Source organism: Neovison vison, chromosome 13 (genome assembly GCF_020171115.1).
Source record: "Neovison vison isolate M4711 chromosome 13, ASM_NN_V1, whole genome shotgun sequence".
Lineage (NCBI taxonomy): Eukaryota > Metazoa > Chordata > Mammalia > Carnivora > Mustelidae > Neogale > Neogale vison.
The window spans coordinates 77,579,350-77,603,592 of record NC_058103.1 but is presented as its reverse complement, the minus strand read 5'-3'; the positions used below and the strand labels follow the sequence as shown (position 1 = coordinate 77,603,592).

General features: G+C 35.1%; 1 protein-coding gene across 2 annotated transcripts in view; it reads right to left on the bottom strand.

The window, feature by feature from the left end:
* TRPM7 (transient receptor potential cation channel subfamily M member 7) overlaps positions 1–24,243 on the bottom strand; it is a 114,894-nt gene that overhangs the window by 42,234 nt on the left and 48,417 nt on the right. Inside the window, exons 12-21 of one of the 2 annotated variants that reach the window (XM_044229493.1) lie at positions 19,792–19,926; positions 16,746–16,799; positions 13,038–13,178; positions 12,589–12,723; positions 11,738–12,018; positions 9,822–10,050; positions 8,611–8,766; positions 8,392–8,535; positions 5,882–6,010; positions 3,047–3,325 (exon numbers count right to left, since the gene is read on the bottom strand). In XM_044229493.1, the coding sequence (XP_044085428.1) occupies positions 3,047–3,325; positions 5,882–6,010; positions 8,392–8,535; positions 8,611–8,766; positions 9,822–10,050; positions 11,738–12,018; positions 12,589–12,723; positions 13,038–13,178; positions 16,746–16,799; positions 19,792–19,926 (1,683 nt within the window). The remainder of the gene's footprint in view (positions 1–3,046; positions 3,326–5,881; positions 6,011–8,391; positions 8,536–8,610; positions 8,767–9,821; positions 10,051–11,737; positions 12,019–12,588; positions 12,724–13,037; positions 13,179–16,745; positions 16,800–19,791; positions 19,927–24,243) is intronic. The other variant, XM_044229494.1, reaches the window with a different exon arrangement.

The following is a 24,243-nucleotide window of genomic DNA, read 5'->3' as shown; positions in this document are numbered from 1 at the left end:
AGGAAAATTTAAATTAGGAGACAAAGGTTTTCTACAATTAAGGAAAAGGGTTTCAGAAACTCTAGGAATTGACTTTTATATTAAAAGGGAGATCTTTAAAAAAAAATTGAGAAACAGCACATACAACGAGTCTACTTTGATAAAGCTATTATATACATTTATTTGTGTGGAGTTTAACATACAAGCATGTATTCCCGTATGTCTTGAAGGATGGAAAAAGTATATGCCACACTGTTAACAATGGATGCCTCTGGACAGTAGTTTGTATTTACTAAAATTTTCTACAATGAATAAATTTAGAATAAGGAAGGAAAAGTTACTTTTACAAAAACAACAGTATAGGGAAGCCTGGATGGCTCAGTCTGTTGAGCGTCTGCCCTTGACCTGGTCATGATCCCAGAATCATGGGATCAAGTCCCACATCAGGCTCCTTGCTCAGTGGGGAGTCTGCTTCTTCCTCTGCCTGCCACTCCCCTGCTTGTGCACTCTCTCCCTCTCTGACAAATAAAACTGAAACAAACAATAGTATAATAGTGTTGGCCTTTTTGACCACTGGAAACTGAAAGCAATTTATGGAAGAAGTAGGGACAACACAAGTTTAGATTTTTCAGTTCAATGCATAAGAAATTACACATTAGGGGCGCCCGGGTGGCTCAGTGGGTTAAAGCCTCTGCCTTCGGCTCAGGTTTGATCCCAGGTGCATCAGGCTCTCTGCTCAGCAGGGAGCCTGCTCTCTCCTCTCTCTCTGCCTGCCTCTCTGCCTCCTTGTGATCTGTCAAATAAATAAAATCTTTTAAAAAGGGGGAAGGCGCCTGGGTGGCTCAGTGGGCTGGGCCGCAGCTTTCGGCTCGGGTCATGATCTCAGGGTCCTGGGATCGAGTCCTGCATCAGGCTCTCTGCTCAGCGGGGAGCCTGCTTCCTTCTCTCTCTTTCTGTCTACTTATGATTTCTCTCTGTCAAATAAATAAGTAAAATCTTTAAAAAAAAAAAGAAAAAGAAAAAAAAGAAATTACACATTAAACCTGATATTTACATTAAAAAAAAAATCCTGCCACTAAGAAAGCAAGATATTGGACATATTATATCAGGAAAAGATGTTCTGGCTGTAACTTTAAAAAATAGTTTGAATCACTGAAGATAGGAGAAAAGAGAAACCTAAAAACATAAACCACAGGTAGCGTTGTTTAGCTAGCATTATCTTGCAAATACATAATAATGAAACAAGATTAGTGTGGGGAACCTGAGCCCATCAAAAGAAACGCTTGAGAGATTTTTTCAGTCTCTCCCCAAGGACTAAAAATCATCATCTAACAAATAACCTGACTAGCTGCTTTCAGCACCCATGCACTGAAAAGACTATCTGAACTAGTAAGGAAAGATAAATGTCAACTCACTTCTCCTACGTAAAAGAAAAATCAAATTTGGTGGAGGGGAAACTCTTCAGTGTTTTCCCCTGTATTTTCCTTTCCTAAGGTTCCAGTTTTCAATATTTTATGTTATCCAGGCTAGGCCCTTTTATCCAATTTGACAGCTAACCAACAACTCCTTATCATAAAAGAAGTTCCAGTCAGGTTCCTATCTTAAGCTTTCTTATCTTAAGCTTTCTTTTCTTATCTTAAGTTCCTATCTTACGTTCCTATCTTAAGCTTTCAAAGAACAGATAATATGCCACTACTTCAATAAAAGCATCCAGATTTATCTTCTTCCATGAATCCCTATGTCCCCTACTCACTAATTTCATCAATAAACCACAAGGACAGTTTACTAATACCATATAAAATATCCTAAAAATACTTAGGTAGGACAAGCTCCAAACTAGATTATCCAATTATTTAAAATAACTACAGGACTGGTAAAATCAAAATGGAGAAATGTAATTTCACAAAGTTCAGAGGCAATATCCTATTACTTATTATACTATCTTGCACAGGAGTGAGAATAAAATAAACATTAAAAACTACTTAGTGGAAGATTATAGATTTTAAAATTTATAATCTGCTGCTAAGCATGTAAAATTAAGAGAAATCAACCTATTAAAACACAATGAATGTTCACCATTTTTATGTCTTTTTTTCCAGACAATGGTCCTACTCCAAGGAGTTTATAGTATAGAGAAGTACATAAATAATCTAGTAAAAAATAGTTTAAAATATGGTTAGACAGAGAGATAAATATTCTGTAGAGGAGGAACCTAGGTCCCATAAACTTCAAAGCAAACAAACTTGATCTAGTGGGAAAGGACCAAAAAAGCTCTCCCCAAAACAAAAATTATGTTGAAAATGTGATCTGTATGTAACTGAAAGAGCTAATGATCTGAGTGTAGATGAGGGTAGTTATTCCTGGCAGAAAGAAGAACGTGAGTTTATGGTACCTTGGTAGGGGATATGTTAAAGAAAACATAGAAAGGCCTGTGTGACTATAGCATAGATCAGAGGTCAAAAATGGTAAGAGATGACACTTTAAAAGAAAGCAAAGATGCTCCTATTGGAAAAATAAATAAAAGCAACAGTCAAACTGGGCAGAACTCATGGATTTCATTAAGTATACTGATCTCTAGGGGTAATGTGAAAGCATAAGATTTTTTTAAGAAGGGAAGTAACATACTCAGATATGCATTTTGAAGTTACTCTAGCTATAATGTAGACTGAAGATAGGCCTCAGTGGTTGTGAGTAAACAGATTTTACTAGATTGCTGCAGGTGCTTGATGACTAGGGTAGCGTTAGTAAAGATGAAAATAACTTCACAAATGGTAGCTAACAAATTTGTATTTTTTCATTCTGATCTCAAATAGCCCTAGAAAGTAGCATTTAGAAATTAAGACATTTTAAGATAGAACGAATAATATATGGCTTTCTTAATCTTATCCCATCACATATTTTCTTCAAAAATCAGTATCTTGAGGATTGGCCAATTTGAAGTATGAGGCAAATAAACATGAAATAACATACTCTAGTTCAAATAAAACTATATTAAGGACAGGTTTTTAGGATTTCAAGAAAAAATATCAATAAACCCATGAGTATTATCAGATGCCTCTCAACTTACCATTTTTCCAATCATCATTACATAAGGTCCTGCCTGTTGATTTACAGCTAGAAAATCTAGCAAACGCACATACCAAAATATTATGTTAAGACAGTAAATTAATCTTCCAGCAACAAAAACATGATTATCATATGCATTCTCAAAGTTCCATTTTGCTCCAAATCTTAGTCCAAATCCAATGAAGAAAGAAATTATGGCAATTGTATCACTGATATTGAAGTAATCACTAAACCACACTTTAATCTTCTGGCTTATTTTTCCAGCTTCAGACATAAAGATCTACAGGTTTAAAAAAAAAAAAGAAAAAAGAAATTAAACTGAATTGTTTACGAAATCAATTTCTTCCTATTAAAACATGTATCAGCATTCAATTATAATATCACAACAGAATTTTATGTATCTTTTAGTATTTCAAAGTATTTTTGTATTTAAGATTTTATTTGAGAGAAAGAGAGAGTCAGCATGGCCGGAGTGGAGAAGGGAGAAGCAGACGGCCTGCCAAGCAGGTCGCCCAACTCAGAGCTCCATCCCAGATGACCTGAACCAAAGGCAGACACTTTAACCAAATAAGCCACTCAGGCACCCCTCAAAGTATTTATTTGAACTGAAGTACAGTTAACACACGTTAGCTGTGAAACATTAGTTGCAGGTATACAACACAGTGATTCAACAATTCTATATATCATGCTCTGCTCACAAGTACAATGCTATTACAATACCACTACCTATATATTCCTTGTGCTGTATCTTTCATCCCTGGAACTTATTCATTCCGTAACTAAACACCTGTGCTACCCACTCCCCTTTACCCACTGTATCCATCTCTCCTCTCCTCCTTCCCCACGATCATTTTGTTCTCTGTATTTATAGGTCTGTTTCTGCTTTTGTTTCTTAAATCTCACATATAAATTAAATTATATAGTATTTGTCAAAGTATGTTTGATTATCTTGGGATCTGATGATGTATTTGATCACTAAAACAATTCAGTAAGATATCAGAGACAGATACTTCTATATCCTCATTCCACATACGTGTGTGTATACATATATCTACAAATAAATGACCTATTCAACCAAGGTCATCTCTTCCTCCCTACTGACATTAGAAAAGACCACTGAAAATAAGGGGAGGAAAAATATTTGTTTTACATTTCACTGAAATGTTCTTATGCACAATTTAAGTTTTATTGTTAAAGAAAATACTCAGTTTTGACCCTGAAAATAATAATCTTTCTTTGTTTTGTTTAGAAATATGTGTTCCCTCTTTTAGTAGTATAGTGTAGGGACTTTAATTTTACTTTTTGAAAAGTAAGTAAGATTTTTGAAAAGTTTAAAAATTCCTTTAGGCATAGCCTAATTTTTATGTTAAATTGTACAACTTTTCTTTGAAGATGCCATGATGATGGAACCTGTAGATGTCTGACAACTTTATAAAGGAACTAAAAGTTTCCAACTAAAAAAAAAAAAAGCTGAAAATCTTAAATTAGAACAGAGCTCTCTAGAAAGTGAAATACTTCTGAACGTTGTTTTATTTTTCATTGAAACAACAGGATATCCTGATAGGATCTTCCAAAGGTGTCTTATTTACAGAAAGCAAACAACTCGATGGTTTAAGTATCTGTACTTAACTCTTCTCTTGAATACAAAAATTAAAAATTTGCATTGCTTGGGTGGCTCAGTCAGTTGAGTGACCAAATCTTGATTTTGGCTCAGGTCATGATCTCAAGGTCATCAGATCAAGCCCCTTGCTGGTCTCCACACTCTGCGGGTAGTCTGCTTGAGTTTCTCTCCCTCTGCTCCTCCTCCCAATCACGCTTGCTCTCTCTCAAATAAATAAATCTTTAAAAAAATTTTAAATTTCTTCTTTGTGGGGAATGGTAATATATTTATAGATTCAAAATCATAATGTATATAAAAATAAGCACTGAAAAGTCTCCCTTCCATTCTTCTTCCTTTAGCCAATTAGCTTCCCTTTACACTAAAGGCAACCAGTTGTTATAATCCAATGAGTCCTTGTATAACTCTTTTCTGAATATGCATTTAAAAAATTATTTGAAACATTTTTAATCATTTAACAATTTAATGTTTTAAACATGTTGGTAAAACAACAGATTTCATAAACATATAAACCATGGCACTCAAAGGAATTAAAAATGCACAATAAACTATTTAAGAAGACAAATTCCTATGACACCCAAGTGGAAGGAAGTACAAGGCTTTCACTTGTTTTTACAGCATAATGTATTCTCTAAATCTACAGCAAAGACATGAAATAATTCAAAAGTATTTAAGTCAGTGTGTTATAAAACTGTAATTATGCAGTTAATTGCTTGAATAAAAAGTATAAACATTTAAGGAAAAAAGAATTTTTCAAAATCAAGATGTTAGAAAATTTAAACTGAAAACTGTGTTAGACACAGGAATCTAAATCTAAATGACAATTCAACAGGCAATATAGCACACTTCAGTGGGATATTCAATATAACAGCAAAGTAAAAACCAATTTATAATTTACCTACCTGATTGGCTATATGTGTAATTAATACTTTCTGAAGAGTGACAACGAGCATTAATATAAATGTTGAGGAAACAAAACATAAAACAGATCTAGGCTATGTTTCTGAGACAAATCATCAACTTTGTAACTGACGAAGTTAACTTACTAGTCTCTATTCTAATGTTGTAATTTTTAGAATATCAAAAATAAACATGTTATACACTTCTATGTTATCAACTACTAATTATGAATAACATATACACATACCCACATACATGTCAAAAACCAAACACCCTCCCTATACACAGTAAGTAACCGGTACAAAACTACAGACATACCTCACGGACTTTCTCAATAGCATAGGTAAAAATATAAGCAATAACAATCCATTCTTGAACTGAAGGTAATCGTTCCATTTGTACAAGAACTACAAATGTATAAAGCATCAGAAATCCTAAGTATGCCAACTAGAAAAACACAAAATATGAATATTAATTACACGATAAAATTTTTTACTATCTAAATTTTCAATCCAACACACAAAAGAGAGACTAAGTAAACCCCTGTGAACTATCTCCAAGCTTCATTCATTAAATCAGTTTTAGGAGTGCCTGGGTGGCTCAGTCAGTTTAGGCGTCTGGTTCTTGGTTCTTGGTTCTGGCTCAGGTCATGATCTCAGGGTTTTGAGAACTTCATGCTTGCCGTGGAGTCTTCACTCTCCCTCTATCCCTCCCCCTGCTCATGTGTACTCTCTCTCTAAAATAAATAAAGTCTTAAAAAAAGTTTTACAAGTAACTTCAGTGCAGACACTGCATTTATCAATCAAAACATAAATGGTGGGACGCCTGGGTGACTCAGTGGGTTAAAGCCTCTGCCTTCGGCTCAGGTCATGATCTCAGGGTTCTGGGATAGATCCCCACATTGGGCTCTCTGCTCAGCGGGGAGCCTGCTTCCCCCCTTCCCTCTCCGCCTGCCTCTCTGCCTACTTGTGATCTCTGTCAAATAGATAAATAAAAAAATATTTAAACAAAAAAACAAAAAAAAACATAAATGGTTCCTGGAGCAGAACACTATGGTGTTCTAGAACTTCGATGACTTTTTAGTATTTCCTATAAGAATTTTATAATAAAGTATTTATGTTCTCAGCATAGTTCATATAATTCCATTTAATTTATACTACACCTAAAGTATCATATTAAGTATACTAAAGAACTTCATCACCATCATCATCAAGAAACACATACTATCTGCTTCCTCCTTCCTCCAATCAAATACTATTCCCAGGAAAGACAACTGGTATTTTCCTTCCAATTTTAGTATATGTGCTGCTGAAGAAAGCACACATTCTCCTAAATCCTAGTCAATGAGGTTGAATCCCAAGAAATAAAAACAGATATGGAAAGCATTTTCCCTAGGTACAGGAACATACCACCTTTGATACTCTCAACAAAAAAGATTATACTATGTAAGTTCTATGTATAATAACATCTGAAGAGTTATTTCATTTCAGAGGAAAACCCAGATTTGTCTACCCTTGGTCAATTGTATCTAAGAATCCTCTCATCAGTCTCCTTGCCTCTACCAGCATTAAAACAATCACATTCATGATTTAAGTTATCGTAAGGCAGGGCAGGAAACTCCAATAAGTAAGAAAAGAAAAAAGAAATTTCTATTTGGCCAACAAGGTTGTTCTTTTTTTTAATTTTTATTTATTTATTTGAGAGAGTGTGAACGAGAGAGAGAGAGCGTATGCATACAAGCCAGGGGAGAGGCAGAGGGAAAGAGAGAAGCAGACTCCCCACTGAGCAGGGAGCCTGACATGGGACTCGATCCCAGGACCCCAAGATCATGATCTGAGCCGAACGCACTTAACCGAGGCACCCAGATGCGCCAGGTCCATTTTTAAACAGTCATTCACATGAATGCAAACATGATGAAAATTAAAAACAACAAAACACTAAGAAAATACACAACTTAAGATTTTTTCTGGAGGGTGCCTGGGTGGCTCAGTGGGTTAAGCCGCTGCCTTCGGCTCAGGTCATGATCTCAAGGTCCTGGGATCAAGTCCCGCATCGGGCTCTCTGCTCAGCAGGGAGCCTGCTTCCTCCTCTCTCTCTGCCTGCCTCTCTGCCTCCTTGTAATCTCTCTGTCAAATAAATAAATAAAATCTTTAAAAAAAAATTTAAAAAAAAGATTTTTTCTGGAAAGGGGAATAAAAACTCATTCAACCCATGGTTAAAAGCTGGGGCTAATCTCATGTGTTTCCTGATATTAGTCCATCTCCCAAGGACTATGTACTCTTAGATCTAGGAGAATACCGTTCTTCCACAAAAGAAAAGCCAATTAAGGGTCAGATAAAATATGTACCATAATATGATTAAAGAAATAAGCTATTATGCCACTGATAAACTTCATGAATGATCCAGATTACTTTTTACCTTCAAATTAACACTGCAAGAAGTTCATTTCAAAAATTTTACACATTCTCTGCAAAATCCTAAAGCACAAAGATATATCAATGTCTCCTCTGGTTAATCCTCACCAATGTTATTGGTCAATTTGATAGATTTGATTTGTATTTGATACCTGGTTACAAAGGCAGGTGATAAATGGTTATCACAATTCTGTTTAGTCAATTTCCAGTTCCAATCAGAATTAAGATTTGTTAGCATTTATCATTATATATGATGACAACTGGAATAAAACTAAGTTATGCTCTTTTAAGTGGAAAATGGCTTGTCAATGATCTAAGTTATATCAAGATAAATATCGACTTTAGTACAAGGTACTTTAATGCTTATCCTTTAAAAACATTATGCTCACACAACTTAAAAAACATATAACATACCGTATTAAACCAGAATTTTACAATTGGTGCATGATAAAAGGCATAGAACTTTCTTGTAATGGGAAGCTTTTTTGATTTTATTTGTATTTCCATTTCATTCTTTCCTTCATTACTGTCCAATATTCTTACTTCTTTAAACACCTCCTAAAATAAAAATAACACTTATCATATATTTATTCACAAAAGTTATATTTACTTAAAAATATTCTTCCTCCTTACCATGGGAATCTCTTCTGCTATGTTTTGAAAGTTGTTTTCGCTATCTTCCATTGTCATTTGATGGGCATCTTGAGATTGTGGAATATGAGACATCTCAGCCTTTGTTTTATATTCCAGCATTAATATGGCAGGTGGAACTAAAATGCTTAGTATGACCTAAAAATTTTAGAAACATCTAAGTTTACATTTTAAAATTAATTATCTTCAAGAATAGAAAGGTATTAAATATTTTGATTGTTAGCCAATCTGCCCGTTAGTATAGGAAAAACCAAGATCTTCATTTTTATACTTGAGTATAATATTTAAAGAGGCCCAGGTTGAATTGATTTAAGGAGTAACACCACATTTGAGCACTATGATGGGAGGATATAGAAAAGACCTAATAATTATTTGTTTGTTCAGAAAATACATTTTTATTTAAAGAAAATTTAAGCCTTATGAAGTTAATATGTGCATAATTTTATCCTTAATCTCTTTGCAACTGTTTCAAGTCATCACATGTTTACTCAGCTTGTGCCTCTATAAACAAAGAGGTTTATTTGTAAAATTTTATGTTATTACCTGCATAATCCTACAGCATAAAGAAATTGTAATTGAGTATGAGGGTTTCTACTGGTTAATCTTTCACCATTATTTTTATTAGATGATCAGTATTTGTTATCTACTTACAATGGTTAAACCACTTGCCTGATTTCTGCGTTCTACATTCTCTGTACCTTATTTAAGATATAAGATAATGAAAAGGAAAGTTTAAAGTAGTATCTCTCACTATGATGAAACCAAAAGTACCAGCCAACATTTTACCCAAATTCTTAACCATCAAAACTACACATATCCAATATACTTCATGTAAATTATTTAAGAAAAAAGTAACAAATTATTAAGTTAGCAGACAGGAGCTCAATTTTAGAATCTGGAAATCATCTTTTCATAAAGAAGCAACTTTTTTTCATGGCTGCTCAGGGCTGTAAATAGCAATACTTCCTTTGTTGCCCTCATGCTTCTGGCTCAGAGAGGGGCAATAATCATACCTGAAAAGGATTCAGAGTGAAGAACAGAAGGAAAAAAGAGGCTACTTCATGCCACCAGAGATAAAATGCCAACACTGCCATCCCCACCACCCTCATAAATCAAGCTATTTCACTATATATCTGGGCTAATTCCTCTTTTTATCTAATCACATACTTTGTATAATTGTTTCTAAGTTATACCTTGTACCAGGAATTTTTCCTCATATTCAGCCTTCCCATCCACATATCAGATAACAACATCTGTGTACAGGTGTGAGCTACAAAAGGTCTAAGTCTTGAAGACACTGCTAACTTGAGGCAGGTGGAATTACTCCAGTTTTTCAGTTCATAAGTGAGCAATTTCATTGCCATGGTTTCATCTTGTCTGAAGGATTGTTCTAGTAATTCAACTGCTAGTTGACCAAAATCACTATCAAAAGATAAAAGCCAAAACATTTGTATTACCAAACTGCAGTTTTAGACACTGTTTTTATAAAATTTCATAACATTTCATATTTAATGTTTATATTTAATATAATAACATTTACATTTAATATTTTAACATACACTCAGGGAATTATAAGGCATTAGAATCATAATGGCTCTGTTTCCAGATATCTGTTACTAGGCAAATGTCACAAAATATTAAAATATGTCACATTAAGAACAAGTCTGAAAAGGTAGAGACTATAGAGAATTTTCCATTGGTCTTGGAAATAAAAACTCCAGTCTCACAGGAAACCCAAATTGACAATGTTAAGCTGCTCTCTACAAAAACTCTTATTTATATAGTATTTCAAACACAGGGGTGCCCAGGTGGCTCAGCTGGTTAGGTATCTGCCTCAGGCTCCGGTCATGATCCCAGGGTCCTGGGATGGAGCCCTGTGTCGTCAGGGATCCTGCTTCTCCCTCTCCTTTCCACTTGCATTCTCTCTCACTACCTCTGTTGCCATCTCTGTCTCTTTCTCAAATAAATAAATAAATAAATAAATAAATAAATAAATAAATAAATAAATAAAATCTTTTTAAAAATAAATAAAAGAGGTTTGGTACCCAGTAGAAAGCAAAATGTGAATAGATACTAACCTAATCATAAAAAATATCTGAATCTTAGATCCCCAGAGTTAGGTGATCATAAGATCCCTGCTTGAGTTGATTTTATTTATTTATATATCTGACACAGAGAAAGAGAGAGAGACACACAGAGAAAGAGTGTACAAACAGGGGGAGCAGTAGAGGGACAGGGAGAAGCAGGTTCTCCACTGAGCAGGAAGCCCAATGTGGGGCTTGATTCCAGAATCATGACCTGAGCTGAAGGCAGATGCTTAACTGAGCCACCCAGGCACCCCTCCCTGCTTGAGTTATTTTCAGTAATAACACTAACTCTCTTCCAAAGACAGCCATTTTGGGAGAGGTAAGTCCTATTTTCTATCATTAAGTTTCCTAAAAACCATCTTTCCAGATTAATATTCCTTATTACCCTAAGTGTAAACATCTGTGAACCGTTTTATTCTTCCATAGATGTACATCCACCTTCTGAAATGACCTTCTGGTTGAATTCAATTCATTTCCTTAGAACACAGCTCAAAAACCTTACTTTCTTCTTTTCTTTACCACTTCAAATGGAACTTTTAATCTAATTAATTGCTAGTTTGTGCAATTATTAAAACTGACTTCTGGCATTTCTTCTTTCTTGCCAAAATATTTAACCCTTGAGTTGTAAACAATAACTTCTATTTACATGCATAAACAGGAAAGTTTCCTTCTGAATTTTAAGAATTACCTAATAAATTTTGGGGTGCCTGGGTGGCTCAGTCAGTTAAGCTTCCAACTCCCAATTTTGGCTTAGGTCATGATGTCAGGGTTGGAAGATCAAGCCCAAGACTCGCCCTAGTCCACGCCCCAGTGAGAAGCCTGCTTAAGATTCTCTATCTTCCTCTCCCTCTCCTCACTCGCTCTATTTTCAATAAGAAAAATAAATAAATATTACCTAATACATTTTAATTGTGCCAATAAAATTATACCCATATATATCCATTTATTGCATGACACTATAACCTCCACTTAAACATGATCTTGTATTTCTTAAATGTTTGAAATGATAAAATATAACTTACTTAGAATACTGTTTCAATTCCTCTGAAGTATCATCTACAAGGTCACTCTGCTTTGCTTCATAGGCCATTGAACGATAGATCTTACAGGCTACTAAGGCTTTAGCCATTGATTCTTCACCATGCTGCCATAAAAACCGGGCCATGACCTGTCTCTTCATAAGGCAAGCCCAAATTAACAGTTCATTAAGTGGATAAGGAAAGCGCTTGGTTTCTGGATCATCAATATCTACAATTTCATCTTTGGCTCTCTTCTTCTTTCCTTCTTCAACAGCTGTATCAATCTTCAAGGAAAAATAAATGTTTAAGATTCATTATAATAAGGCCATATGACATTAATGTGAGAATTTTTATAAAGTCTCCTTTTACATTTTCTTCAACTTCATATAACTACACAAATCAAAATGGCATAAATTTTATATACTTTATTACAGCTCAGGTTTTATAGAAATGGTATTTATAAAAAAAGCAACAACAACACTGTAATAAAGTTCCCCAAAATTAAAGGGCATAAATATTTCAACTAGTATCTGATAAAACATAATTTTAATGGAAGAACAGTATGCTTGAAACACTTACCTTACATGTTGTTAATCAAGTTAAAGTGGAATAAAAGGGGGCACTTAAGCATTTATCAAAACATTTACAAATTTTTATTATAGCTAAATATAAAAAACCTGATAGAATTGTTAACTCATAATAAATATCTTTCTGTATATGGCAAACTGAATAATCAAAGATGTATCCAGAAACAAAAGTTCATTCTTGCTAAAACAAGTAGTTTTCTGTTTCATAAATACTAGTAAATTAGATAGGAACAAAATCCAGAAAAGGTAAAATTTATGTGAACATACCTTTGGTCGATAGGGCTGTGCCGTTTTAATGAAATGATTGTGCCTCATTTTTTCCTTTTTATCTGCCCTATTGCCAAAAGATTCATGACTCTTACGCAACTGAGGAGTGCTGCTGGAGGTATTTCGGCCAGATCTCTGAAAATGAAAGTTTATTAAGTTTTTACAGATTTAAATATACCGATGTCATAAAAATTCAAGAATTAATTCATACATATGTACAAATGTGTTTAAACACACAGAGGAAAAAAATGATTTGGATTTCAATTCAAATAAAAATATTTCTATGTAGTCTTACAGTTGAAAATATCATATTTTAAGATGCTACTTTCACCATTCTAAGAATATCAGTAATTTTAAACTTTTAAAGTATATGAGTTTTTAAGAGTTTTTAGCTTATAAAGTATACAATACAAAGTACATATATAGACTTCCCCCAAAATACTACATACCCGATTATTTCCACCAAGACTATTATATATTAATCGAAAACGTTTCCGAGTATAGGTGCATCTATAGGTTCCTCCCATAAGATATTCAATAACAAGTCCTATATCAATTAGGGTGATCTTATATCCCGGAGGAAGATTCCCCTGGAAACAAAACATTAGTTTTAAATAGGATATTTCTCAGTATTTCCAAGCATGCCTCGAAATACACCTACTCTCCAAAATAAATACCAAATGTCTGTTACAGGAAGCTGGGGTTGCCAGCAGCTATCTTTACAGGAGAAGGAAGTAACTTGTTTCTCATTTCCTTCTGTAAAAAGAGGGGATTCTGCAGTTTTAAAGTCACAAAGGTATGCTCAGGACAGAAGTATAGCTTATAGCAGTAAGATCATTCAATCTTTCCACTGTCCTAATACTTCACACATACAAGCAAAGGAGCTTCCAAGAGCCAAATACTCTATTTTCACTGTGGCACGTTATCATAAATAACATTTCCCTGCAAAAACAATGCTATAAATGTTAATTATGTTTCTAGACAGGCCCAAAAGTACTTGTAAGTATTTTTTAGCAAAAACTGTATTGGTTATATTATACAGTACACAAGTTTCTATAGCCTCATCTAAGATTTAAACCACCACTTATAACACTGTGTAGACTAAGAATTCATTCTCCCAGGGCAACAATTTTTTGGAACTTGAGCCATTTGTGAGTTTGGAAGAGTGCCTGTTCAGAATCAAATATTTGGTTAATCTCATTAAATAATCTTAAAAGGGTTTAATCATTAGGTAATTTACATGTATCAACCAATTCTGCCCTCCTACCATCACCGTTCTTTCCATTTCCCTAATTATAACTTCATAAAATTAGTACTTAAAAAATTTTTTTTTAAGATTTGAGAGAGTGCATGCAAGTATGCATGCGCATACAGTGCAGGAGCCGGCAGAGGGAGAGGGAGAAAGAGAATCTCAAGTAGACTCCATGCTGAGTGTGGAGCCTGATGCAGGGCTGGATCTCATGACCCTGAGTTCATGACCTGAGCCAAAATCAAGAAAAATCCATCTTTACAAAATGGATACTTAACTGACTGAGCCACCCAGGGGCCCCAGGTGCTGCAGTACTTTAAAAAATATTTATACCTTTTATAATTTGGTTTCATCTGTGAAGTTTTAAATTTCTAGATACTTATATTCCTTAAATCTCTGATTTGAAATTAATCAAAAAATATTTTAGGATGCCTGGGTGGCTCAATCAGTTTAGCGTCTGCCTTTGGCTCAGGTCATGATCCCATCAGCCTGGAATCAAGCCCTGTGTCCAGCTCCCTGCTCAGTGGGGGCTCTGCTTCTCCTTTTCTTCTACCCCTACTTATGCTTTCTCTCAAATACATTATTCACCTTAAATACAAGATTTTTCTTTTTATTTTGTTTTGAGCAACATCAAAATATGCTTTATGAATGAGGATTATCATGTATGTTTTTAGTTTTCTTTAAAAATTTTTTGACAAAAAAAATTTTAAAAATAGATTTAAAAAATTTGACAAAGGGGTGCCTTGGTGGCTCAGTCACAAAGCGTCTGCCTTTGGCTCAGGTCATGATCTCAGGGTCCAGGGATCGAGCCCCGCATCAGACTCTCTGCTCAGCAGGAAACCTGCTTCTCCTTCCATACTCCCCCTGCTTCTGTTCCCACTCTCACTGTCTCTATCTCTGTCAAATAAATAAATAAAAATCTTTAAAAAAAAATTTGAGAAATACCATGATATGACCCGACTTAAATGGGAAATACTTAAATTAAGGGAAATAACGTGAGTTACCTAAAAAAAAGTATGATAAGCAATTTCTCAAACTATACAAATACTACTTACAATACTCCCTTATTAATTTGAATCAGAAAATAGTCAATTACTGCTTTACTTTGGGATTTTTCACTTTCAGAAATAAAAAAACTTGACTTATTCAGTATAGCCAACAATGTAAAAATAGTCAATCTGTAACAAATCTCTTACTTGTTTCTAGAATTAAAAACAATATAGTTCCTTCTGCTAACCCACATTAAGTAAATCATAATGCAAATGTGTTTTAGAAAGCCCTGGACTGAAGGTTTCCCCATAACTCAAGCTTTCTGGGGGGGGGGAGCCTTAATTATTTTAACAACAACCAAAAAACCCACAATTCAATGTGAAATGTCCAGAATAGGCAAATCCATACAGATAAAAAGTAGATTAACAGTTGTCTAAGGCAGGAGAGTGGCAGGAAGCAGAGAAGAAAGCAGGAATGGGGAGTGACTACTAATGGGGAGTACAGGGTTACTCTAAAATTAGATTGTAGTCATAGTTGCAAAGCTGTGAATATACTAAAAGCCACTGAACTAAACCCTTTAAATGGATCAATTTTATGGTACGTGAAATGTTTTAATAACACATTAAAAAACTGAATTAAAGAAAATATATTTTTAAATATAATAAAGTCTAGGTTCTTCCCATGGGATCTTAGTTTAGTATTAAATGACAAAACAAAAAATTAATTTTTCAGTTTTTTAATAGTACACTCCATTTAACAGCAAGTAGAAGTATGAATGAAGAATTCTAGAAAACAAACATTTTAGCTCAGAAACTAAAAAATATTTCTTTTAATTAAATGATTATCTTTTCATTTAGGAAAGCAAAACTATTAGATACCAGTATTTTAAATGACTGTACCATTTTTAATAATTGTCTAAAACTGGGGTGCTTGGGTGGCTCAGTGGGTTAAAGCCTCTTCCTTCAGCTCAGGTCATGATCTCAGGGTCCTGGGATCAAGCCCCACATCGGGCTCTCTGCTCAGCAGGGAGCCTGCTTCCTCCTCTCTCTGCCTGCCTCTCTGCCTACTTGTGATCTCTGTCTCTGTCAAATAAATAAATAAAATCTTTTAAAAAAATAAGTAAATGTCTAAAACTATGAATTCACAAAGGATCCCAACAGAAGAGAAGGGGGATATTAGTATATCAAATTTGGTCACCACAGGATGGCTTTAGATCATGTAACAGTGTTGTCTATTTAATCACAGTCAGTATGGATATTAAGAGAGCATTCATGGATGATTTCAACATTTCAGCATTTTCCCTGGCAAAATATGCCATGAAGATCACTATCCAGTGTTTCCTTCAATGTGTTTACTCAATATTCTTTACAGGTCAAGGTAACAAGTTTCTTTGGAACACAAAGAAAGATACATTCTATCAATGATCTTTCTTTATAGACAATGATCATCATGAAATTCATCACACTCAATCTCAGATAACCAGAAACTCAGGTAACTTGGTCTTATTTCATAAACTTTTCTTTTACTTGATTTCTGATATATTATGCTCTTTACTTCCATGTCACCACAGATTTAGCCCCTATTTTATCTTGTTCTAAAAAATGTCATTTTATGGGGTTCCTGGATAGCTCAGTGGGTTAAGCCTCTGCCTCCGGGTCAGGTCATGATCCCAGGGTCCTGGGATGGAGCCCAACATTGAGCTCTCTGCTCAGCAGGGAGCCTGCTTCCTGCCCCACCCCCAACCCTGCCTGCCTCTCTGCCTGCTTGTGATCTGTCTGTTAAATAAATAAATAACACATTTTTTAAAATGTCATTTTATTGCTATTTTTAAGGTGTACAATATTTAAATGTTTTAGAAACAGATGAAATGTAACCAATTTTTAAAATAGCATTTTCAAAAATAAAAAGAAACTCTTACCTGTTTGACATCCCGAACAAGATGAAATAGCATTGGATTAGTTGGACCTTGTTTCTTTAAAGAGAAAAAAATTAAAGCAAACTATTATTTTTCTTCTAAAATAATATAACACCTTTTTTGTTACTTATGGGACTTTATGAACCCTCCTGCTCAAATTACATTGTTTTTCAGCTAAACAAGTTCTGTTCACAAAATGGAGCAAAGAAAAGATAAACCATTTCATATTGTCATACTCACCTTTAATAACATGTATAATTTAGGTTATGTTTTATTTATGCAAAAACACAAACAAACTGGGGCGCCTGAGTAGCTCATTCGTTAAGTGTCTGCCTTCAATTCAGGTCATGATCCCAGGGTCCCGGGATCGCGTCCTACATCAGGCTCCCTGCTCGGCGGGAAGCCTGCTTCTCCCTCTCCCATCACCCCTGCTTGTGTTCCCTCTCTTGCCCATGTCTCTCTCTGTCAAGTAAATGAAGTTTTTAAAAAATAAATAAATAAATCACACAAACTTTGCAAGCTTTTAATTCTATCTTTAATTTACATTTCTTTCATTGATAACTGAGCTGTAGGGGCGCCTGGGTGGCTCAGTGGTTTAAAGCCTCTGCCTTCAGCTCAGGTCATGATCCCAGGGTCCTGTGATCAAGCCCCACATTGGGCTCTCTGCTCAGCAGGGAGTCTGCTCCCCCCTCTCTCCCTGTGCCTGCCTCTCTGCCTACTTGTTATCTCTGTCTCTGTCAAATAATAAAATCTTTAAAAAAAGAAAGAAAAAAACGATGATGGAGCTGTACCCTCTCTTTTTACAAATTTTTTTTAAAAATTCATTTACTTGAGAGTAAGAGAGCATGACACAGCAGAGAGAAATGGAGAAGACCCTCCACTACTTTGTTACATAATCCTTTAACCTTAAAAAAAATTTTATCAATAATTGATGCTGAAAAGTATCATCTTTATAACTCTGAGTTACACAATTAAAAAAGTTACTTGCCTTGCTAATGGGATCAATTTTTATTTTTTATTATTTTTTTTTTCTGCTTTACATTTCAGGGATAAACCTTATTACTTCAGCACAATGAATAATCCTTTTAATTTTTTTATCTGTTTGCTAGAAAGAGCAGAATGTTAACAAAGTTCAATCTAATTCTGCTAGATACTATTAAAAAAATGGGGGAAAATAAAGATACACTCCCTACTCAAAAGAAATCTACAATCCACAGAGAAGATATAATTGTCCTCAACTAACTATGACAATGGATTCATGGAGGCAGTGGTATGGCATTAGAACTACATTCTAAATAATGAATAAAATACAAGTAGAAAGTAGCTGAGAGAAAAACACACACCAGCAGTGTGTAAACAAGAAATGCTTTTTTAAAAAGTTTGTATTTTGGGGAAACAGTATGTGGCAACATAACTGAAAAATCTAGTATGGGAAGGTGGGTTGAGAATAAAAGGCCAATTGATAAGAGTTAGCTAGGGCAAAATATCATAAGCTGAAGAAATTTGGAAATCGAGCTAAGGGCTTGGGTATTATTCTATACACATTGAGGAGCTATCAAAAATTTTTTAATTGGGGTGCGCCTGTGGCTCAGTGGGTTAAGCCGCGCCTTTGGCTCAGGTCATGATCGCAGGGTCCTGGGATCGAGTCCATCGGGCTCTCAGCTCAGCAGGGAGCCTGCTTCCCTCTCTCTCTCTCTCTGCCTACCTCTCTGCCTACTTGTGATCTCTGTCAAATAAATAAATAAAATCTTTAAAAAGATAAAAAATAAAAAAAAATTTTTAACTGGGGAAAGATAGGGTAAAACATAGGATTATAACTAGTTTAAAAATAATTTGAATAAAGGACAAGGAGATTAGATTACTGAAGTGGTATGACTATTACAAAAAAGTACAAAGACATTAGGAATGAAAAGGAGGAGATAAACAGGCAGAAACTGATGAAGGAGAGCTTTGCAATGAAGTCAAAGTTGGAAAGCAATGATTTGTTAATAGTTTACCTCAAAATATAATACAATTATATTAATGTTGTTAACAAGGAAAACCAGTAACAAGGGCAGTATTTAATCTCTCCGATGCTAGACATGTGAAATGAGCAAAGCTTTGTAAATGTAATAATTTTCAGGAGCTCTTCAGAAAAAAAAAAGAAAAATGGTATGCAAGCTAAAAGGTGGATACCACAAGGTCAAAATCATGAACGTAAAAAACAAAAAGGAGAAAATAAAAAAACGTGTAGTTTCTCCTTTAAGAACAGGCATAAAGGGGCGCCTGGGTGGCTCAGTGGGTTAAAGCCTCTGCCTTTGGCTCAGGTCATGATCCCAGGGTCCTGGGATCGAGCCCCATATCGGGCTCTCTGCTTGGCAGGGAGCCTGCTTCCTCCCCTCCCTCTCTCTGCCTGCCTCTCTGCCTACTTGTGATCTCTGTCTGTCAAATAAATAAATAAAATCTTTAAAAAAAAAAAAAAAGGCATAAAAAAGAAAAGAAAAGGCATCAAAAGAAGTTTGGTGTAACAAATGACTACCAAAAGGAAAAAGAAGGAAATATAATAACTGTAATTAAGAATCTGATCCTAGGGGCACTTGGGTGGCTCAGTTGTTAAGCGTCTGTCTTCCGCTCAGGCCCTGATTCCAGGGTTCCAAGATCAAGCCCGACATTGGGCTTCCTGCTTGGTGGGAAGTCTGCTTCTCCCTCTCCCACTCCCCCTACTTGTGTTGCCTCTCTTGCTGTGCCTCTCCCTCTGTCAAAGAAATAAAAATCTTAAAAAAAAAAAAATCTGATCCTACGGTTTTAAAAAGGGGTGAGAGGAAGGAATGGAAGACAAGGTTAGTAACAACTTCCTTCCTTCCTATGTGACTATGGTGACAGGGAAAATCTCCAGAAACAAGGAGAGGGTTTCAGACTGTCAATCCACCCTAAGACTAGCTTTACTTCTTCCAAGTAACAAGCAAATCATTAAAGGTTTTAGCAGTAAAACTGGGTATGTTCAAGCAAAATGACACTTGCCAAAGGTGATAAAGCTTTTAGTCAACAAAGAATTTTAACATACACTTACTGTGTTATAAAGTTCTTCCAGTCTAGGAATGGTAAGGAATTTATGCATGCTTACTCCATTTTCAATAAGAAGTTTCACAAATGCAACTCTATCCATTACAAGAGCATCAAGCATAGCTTGTTCCAAGGACCCAACCTAAAAGAATATAAATGTTAATTAATATGTTTCATAGTCCAATTACACAAATAGTTCTAAATACAAGTCCTTACTTGTTCCTGAATGGTTTTAGAACAAAATTGAAAAGATGCAAAATAGGGGCTCTGGGGGCCCAGTCAATTAAATGTCCAACTTTTGATTTTGGCTTGGGTCATGATTTCAGGGTTGTGAGATCAAGCCCCCAACTGGCTCTGCGCTGCACGTGGTGCTTGCTTAAAATTCTCTCCTTCCTCTGCCCCTCCCCCACCTCAAAAGAAAAAAACCACACACAAAATAGTAAAAGGCAAGGACTTAAGGTATAAAGAGAATAGCAGAAAAGACCTCTACAGAGCAGCATTCCCCAAAGAACATTTCATAAGCAGTATTTCTGCAAGAGAGTTACATAGGGATTAAAAAAGAGAGAGAGAGAGAGAGAGAATCCATCAAGTAAATTTAGGGGAAAAATACCTTAGAGCAACAGTTCTTAATGTTTAGGAAAGGTTTCTTTGGAGGGATCATTTCAATAACTGGGGGCGCCATTACTAACGTTCAAAGGATACCAGACAATTTCACTCAAAAGGAACTGTCCCATATCTCACACAATTTTGTTATCCTGTTAGATGTTCATGAATAAAAATGCAATAGTTCTGCTTTACATATAAACACAAAGTATTGTCATGGTTTGTTTTACAAAATGAACTTTCGAAAAATACAACTACTATATAAATTAGGTAAGATGGTACTTAGCCTTCTTTAGAACTTTAGCAGAAATTATTCACTATTAGAGAAAAATTACATCTCCTAATAGGAACACCATCTGTGCTGTTTGAGTTTAATGTAACACATGTGTATCAGTCAGCATTTAAAAGCTGTACCTTTCAAGTTTTTAGGGACTCTTTATATAGATTTCAACAAACTCTGAATCAAATGCTATTAAATTAGTGGAGACACAAATATAGAGATTTCATTAAGTATCGTTAATAAGGGGTATTTTATTAATAGAACATAATATATTTAATGTTAATATACTTTATACATATACCATATGATAAGAGAAAACTTTGTGGTAAAAAATCAGTATCAAAACGATTGTTTTTTTTTAACCTCTCGTTTTTCAATCTTACTCTGTCTTCAGAAGTTTACTAGACACCTGCACAATTTCTATAGACTAGATCCTACAACATTTCTTTCTCCAACCTATCCTCTATTTTCATCATTCAGCAAAGGATTTGGTCACAAGATCTTCTGAAGGATACAGACTAAATGCAAACCTTATACATGATGGATATTCAAGATGAAAGATCTTTTTTCTGCAGTATTTTTTTTAGCACTTGGTTCTGTGTCATAACAAGGGAAATATTATAACACTGCACTTAAAGATGAGGCCAAACTAATTAGTAACAATGTAAAACATTTTTTTATTTTCTCATACTGACAACTGGTAATTAATCATGGCATGTTATTCCTCTTAGTTAAGAGTCTGTATCACATACAAATAATTCTGATAAGTTATTTCTTATTCTACATTAACTGTTTTTACTCTAATTCTTATTTGGTCTTCTTCCTCTTTCCTTGGTCCTGTACTTGTAGTAGGTGTTTTTCTGCTCCCATGGAATTTAAGAACCAACAACATTCCTGTATTAGTGTGCATCACAACTGCAGGATTTATACTGATTCTACATAAAGTAAGTGCAAGTATCTAATTACTTATGCCATCTATATGTTGCATTCTTAAGAACCTCTGCACTGAGTATTTTTATTACAAATCACTTTGTCTTTATTACAATAGGGCATTAGATTGCCTTTTAAAGTTTGTATAGAAAGGACTCAATGAAACTCAATTTTCATATAATATAAAGGTCGTGGGGCGCCTGGGTGGCTCAGTGGGTAAAGCCTCTGCCTTCAGTTTGGGTCAAGATCCCAGGACCTGGGATCGAGCCCCGCACTGGGCTCTCTGCTCAGCAGGGAGCCTACTTCCTCCTCTCTCTCTCTCTCTGCCTGCCTCTCTGCCTACTTGTGATCTCTGTCAAATAAATAAATTAAATATTTTAAAAAATAATAATAATTAAATAAAAATGTCATAACAAAACTGATATGTTCTATCTGAATTGAACAAAAATAAGTGTTCTATCTGATTTAGGTTTATAACCATTGCCTTAAAACAATAAAGCCTGACAAAATTTCCACATCTGAGAAAAAAAATTTAAATAAAAAGTATCTATTTTGTTCCACATTTCTTCATATACTCTGTGCATTCTGAAATCCCCAAAAATAAAGAGTAAAACAATTATGCTGCAAATTCCAGCATGAAGGAAAGCACAAAATCAAACAGATAATACTGTGCAGAACAAATCCACAAGATAAACCACATATACATAGAAGATAAAGGCTTTGTCCAAGCCTTTACATGGGAGATTAAAAAACCCAATGAAACTATTCATGAGAACAAAAGGCTGGTTTACTGTTACAGTTTTGCCACAGCTGATTAACATTAATTTTTTTCCTCTGAGTTCCTGTAAGAATGGAAGTGACTAATTATTCTTTTTTATTATTTATAGGAAACACATTTCCATGGTTTAAAAAAATAATAAAATACCAAAGTGATATAAAAGGAAGCTTTGTCTTCTCTGGCTCTCATCTCTACAAACATACGCCATAATAACAGTTTTCAGAAAGGTTCTATGACAACATACTGACTGTAGATACACCTGAATGTATGTCGATAAACAGAATTTGCTACAATGAAGTTCATGCTTTGTACACTTTTCTGTAATTTTCTGTTTACATTTTGTAGATAGATAAGATCTAGCTTATCCTCTATAAAAGACTGGGTAAAATAATCCAAGATGGGGATGAACATTTATTTTGCCAAGCTTCCTAGTGATTCAGACATGTAACAAAATTCTGTCAAGTGTTTACTATGCCAGTCTGTGAATATAGCAGGTTAACAAAAATATTATTTTTTAATATTCTTGCTTCTATAAAATTTGCTTTCTAGGAGTAGAAAGAGAAAAAAAAATAGCTAAGATATACGATGATAAATGTTAAAGGAAAAAATGGCAAAAAAACACAGAAAATGCTGTCACAGGGGAGTACTACTAAAGTAGGGTGGATGGGCGCCTGGGTGGTGAAACTGGTTGAGAGACTGACTCTTGGTTTCGGCTCCAGCTCTGATCTCAGTATCAGGAGATGAAGCCCCCATTTAGGCTTTGCACTCAGCATGGCATCTTCTTGGGATTCTCTCTCCCTCTCTTCTCTGCCCCATCCCGACCCACACCCTGGTGCTCTCCAAGGTGCTCCCTGTCTAAAGAAAATAAACCTAAAATAATAAAATTTTAAAATAGGGTGGGGACACCCAGGTGGCTCAGTCAGCTGGGTGTCTGCGTTGAGTTCAGGTCATGATCCTGGAGTCCAAGGATCGAGTCCCATATCGGGCTCCTTGCTCAGCAGGGAGCCTGCTTCTCCCTCTGCCTGCTGTTCCCCTTGCTTGTTCTCTCGCTCTCTGACGAATAAATAAATAAAAATCTTAAAAACAAAACAAAACAGGGTGAACCATAAAAGCCTAATTGAGAAGAACATGTTTGATTAGCACCAGAAAAAGAGGGGTGCCTGGCTGGCTCAGAGAGAAGAATATGCAACTCTTGATCTCGGGGTCACGAGTTTAAGCCCCACACTGGGTGTAGACATTACTTAAATAAATAAATGTTTTTTATAAAAAGGAAATGAAAAAAAAAAGAAAGAAATCAAGTCCAGGTAGGCATCTAGAGGAAACTGTTCCAGAAAGAAAAATCGGCAAGTATCAACATGGGGGGAGCATTCTTGGTATGTTTTAAGAACATACCAATTTATGGCGTCATAAAAGAGTGCAAAGGGAATAGTATTAACATGTAAGGTTAAGAGAGGTAGTAATAGGGCAGAAGATATGAAGCCCTACAGGCCACCATTAGGGCCCTGGATTATGATCTGCATAAAAGAGATGTGATCCATCTTTTGTCCAGAGGGAGAGGAACAATGAAAACATGGAAACCAAACAGGATGCTACTAAGCAATATAGAAAGGTGATAGTAGAATGGACCAGGATGATTTAAAAAAAAAAAAAATTGGGTGTTTTGAAAGTAGATCTGAAAACATTTACAAATGGAATTGGACTAGAACATAGGAAAAAGAGAAAATTAAAAAATGACACTAAGGTTTCTTATCCCCCAAACTGGGAAAAGGTTGCTGCCATTTAGAAATATGGGAAAGACCACAGAAGGAACTGGTCTAAATATCTAAGATAACATTGTAATGAATTCTCTTGTACACAGAGGACTATTT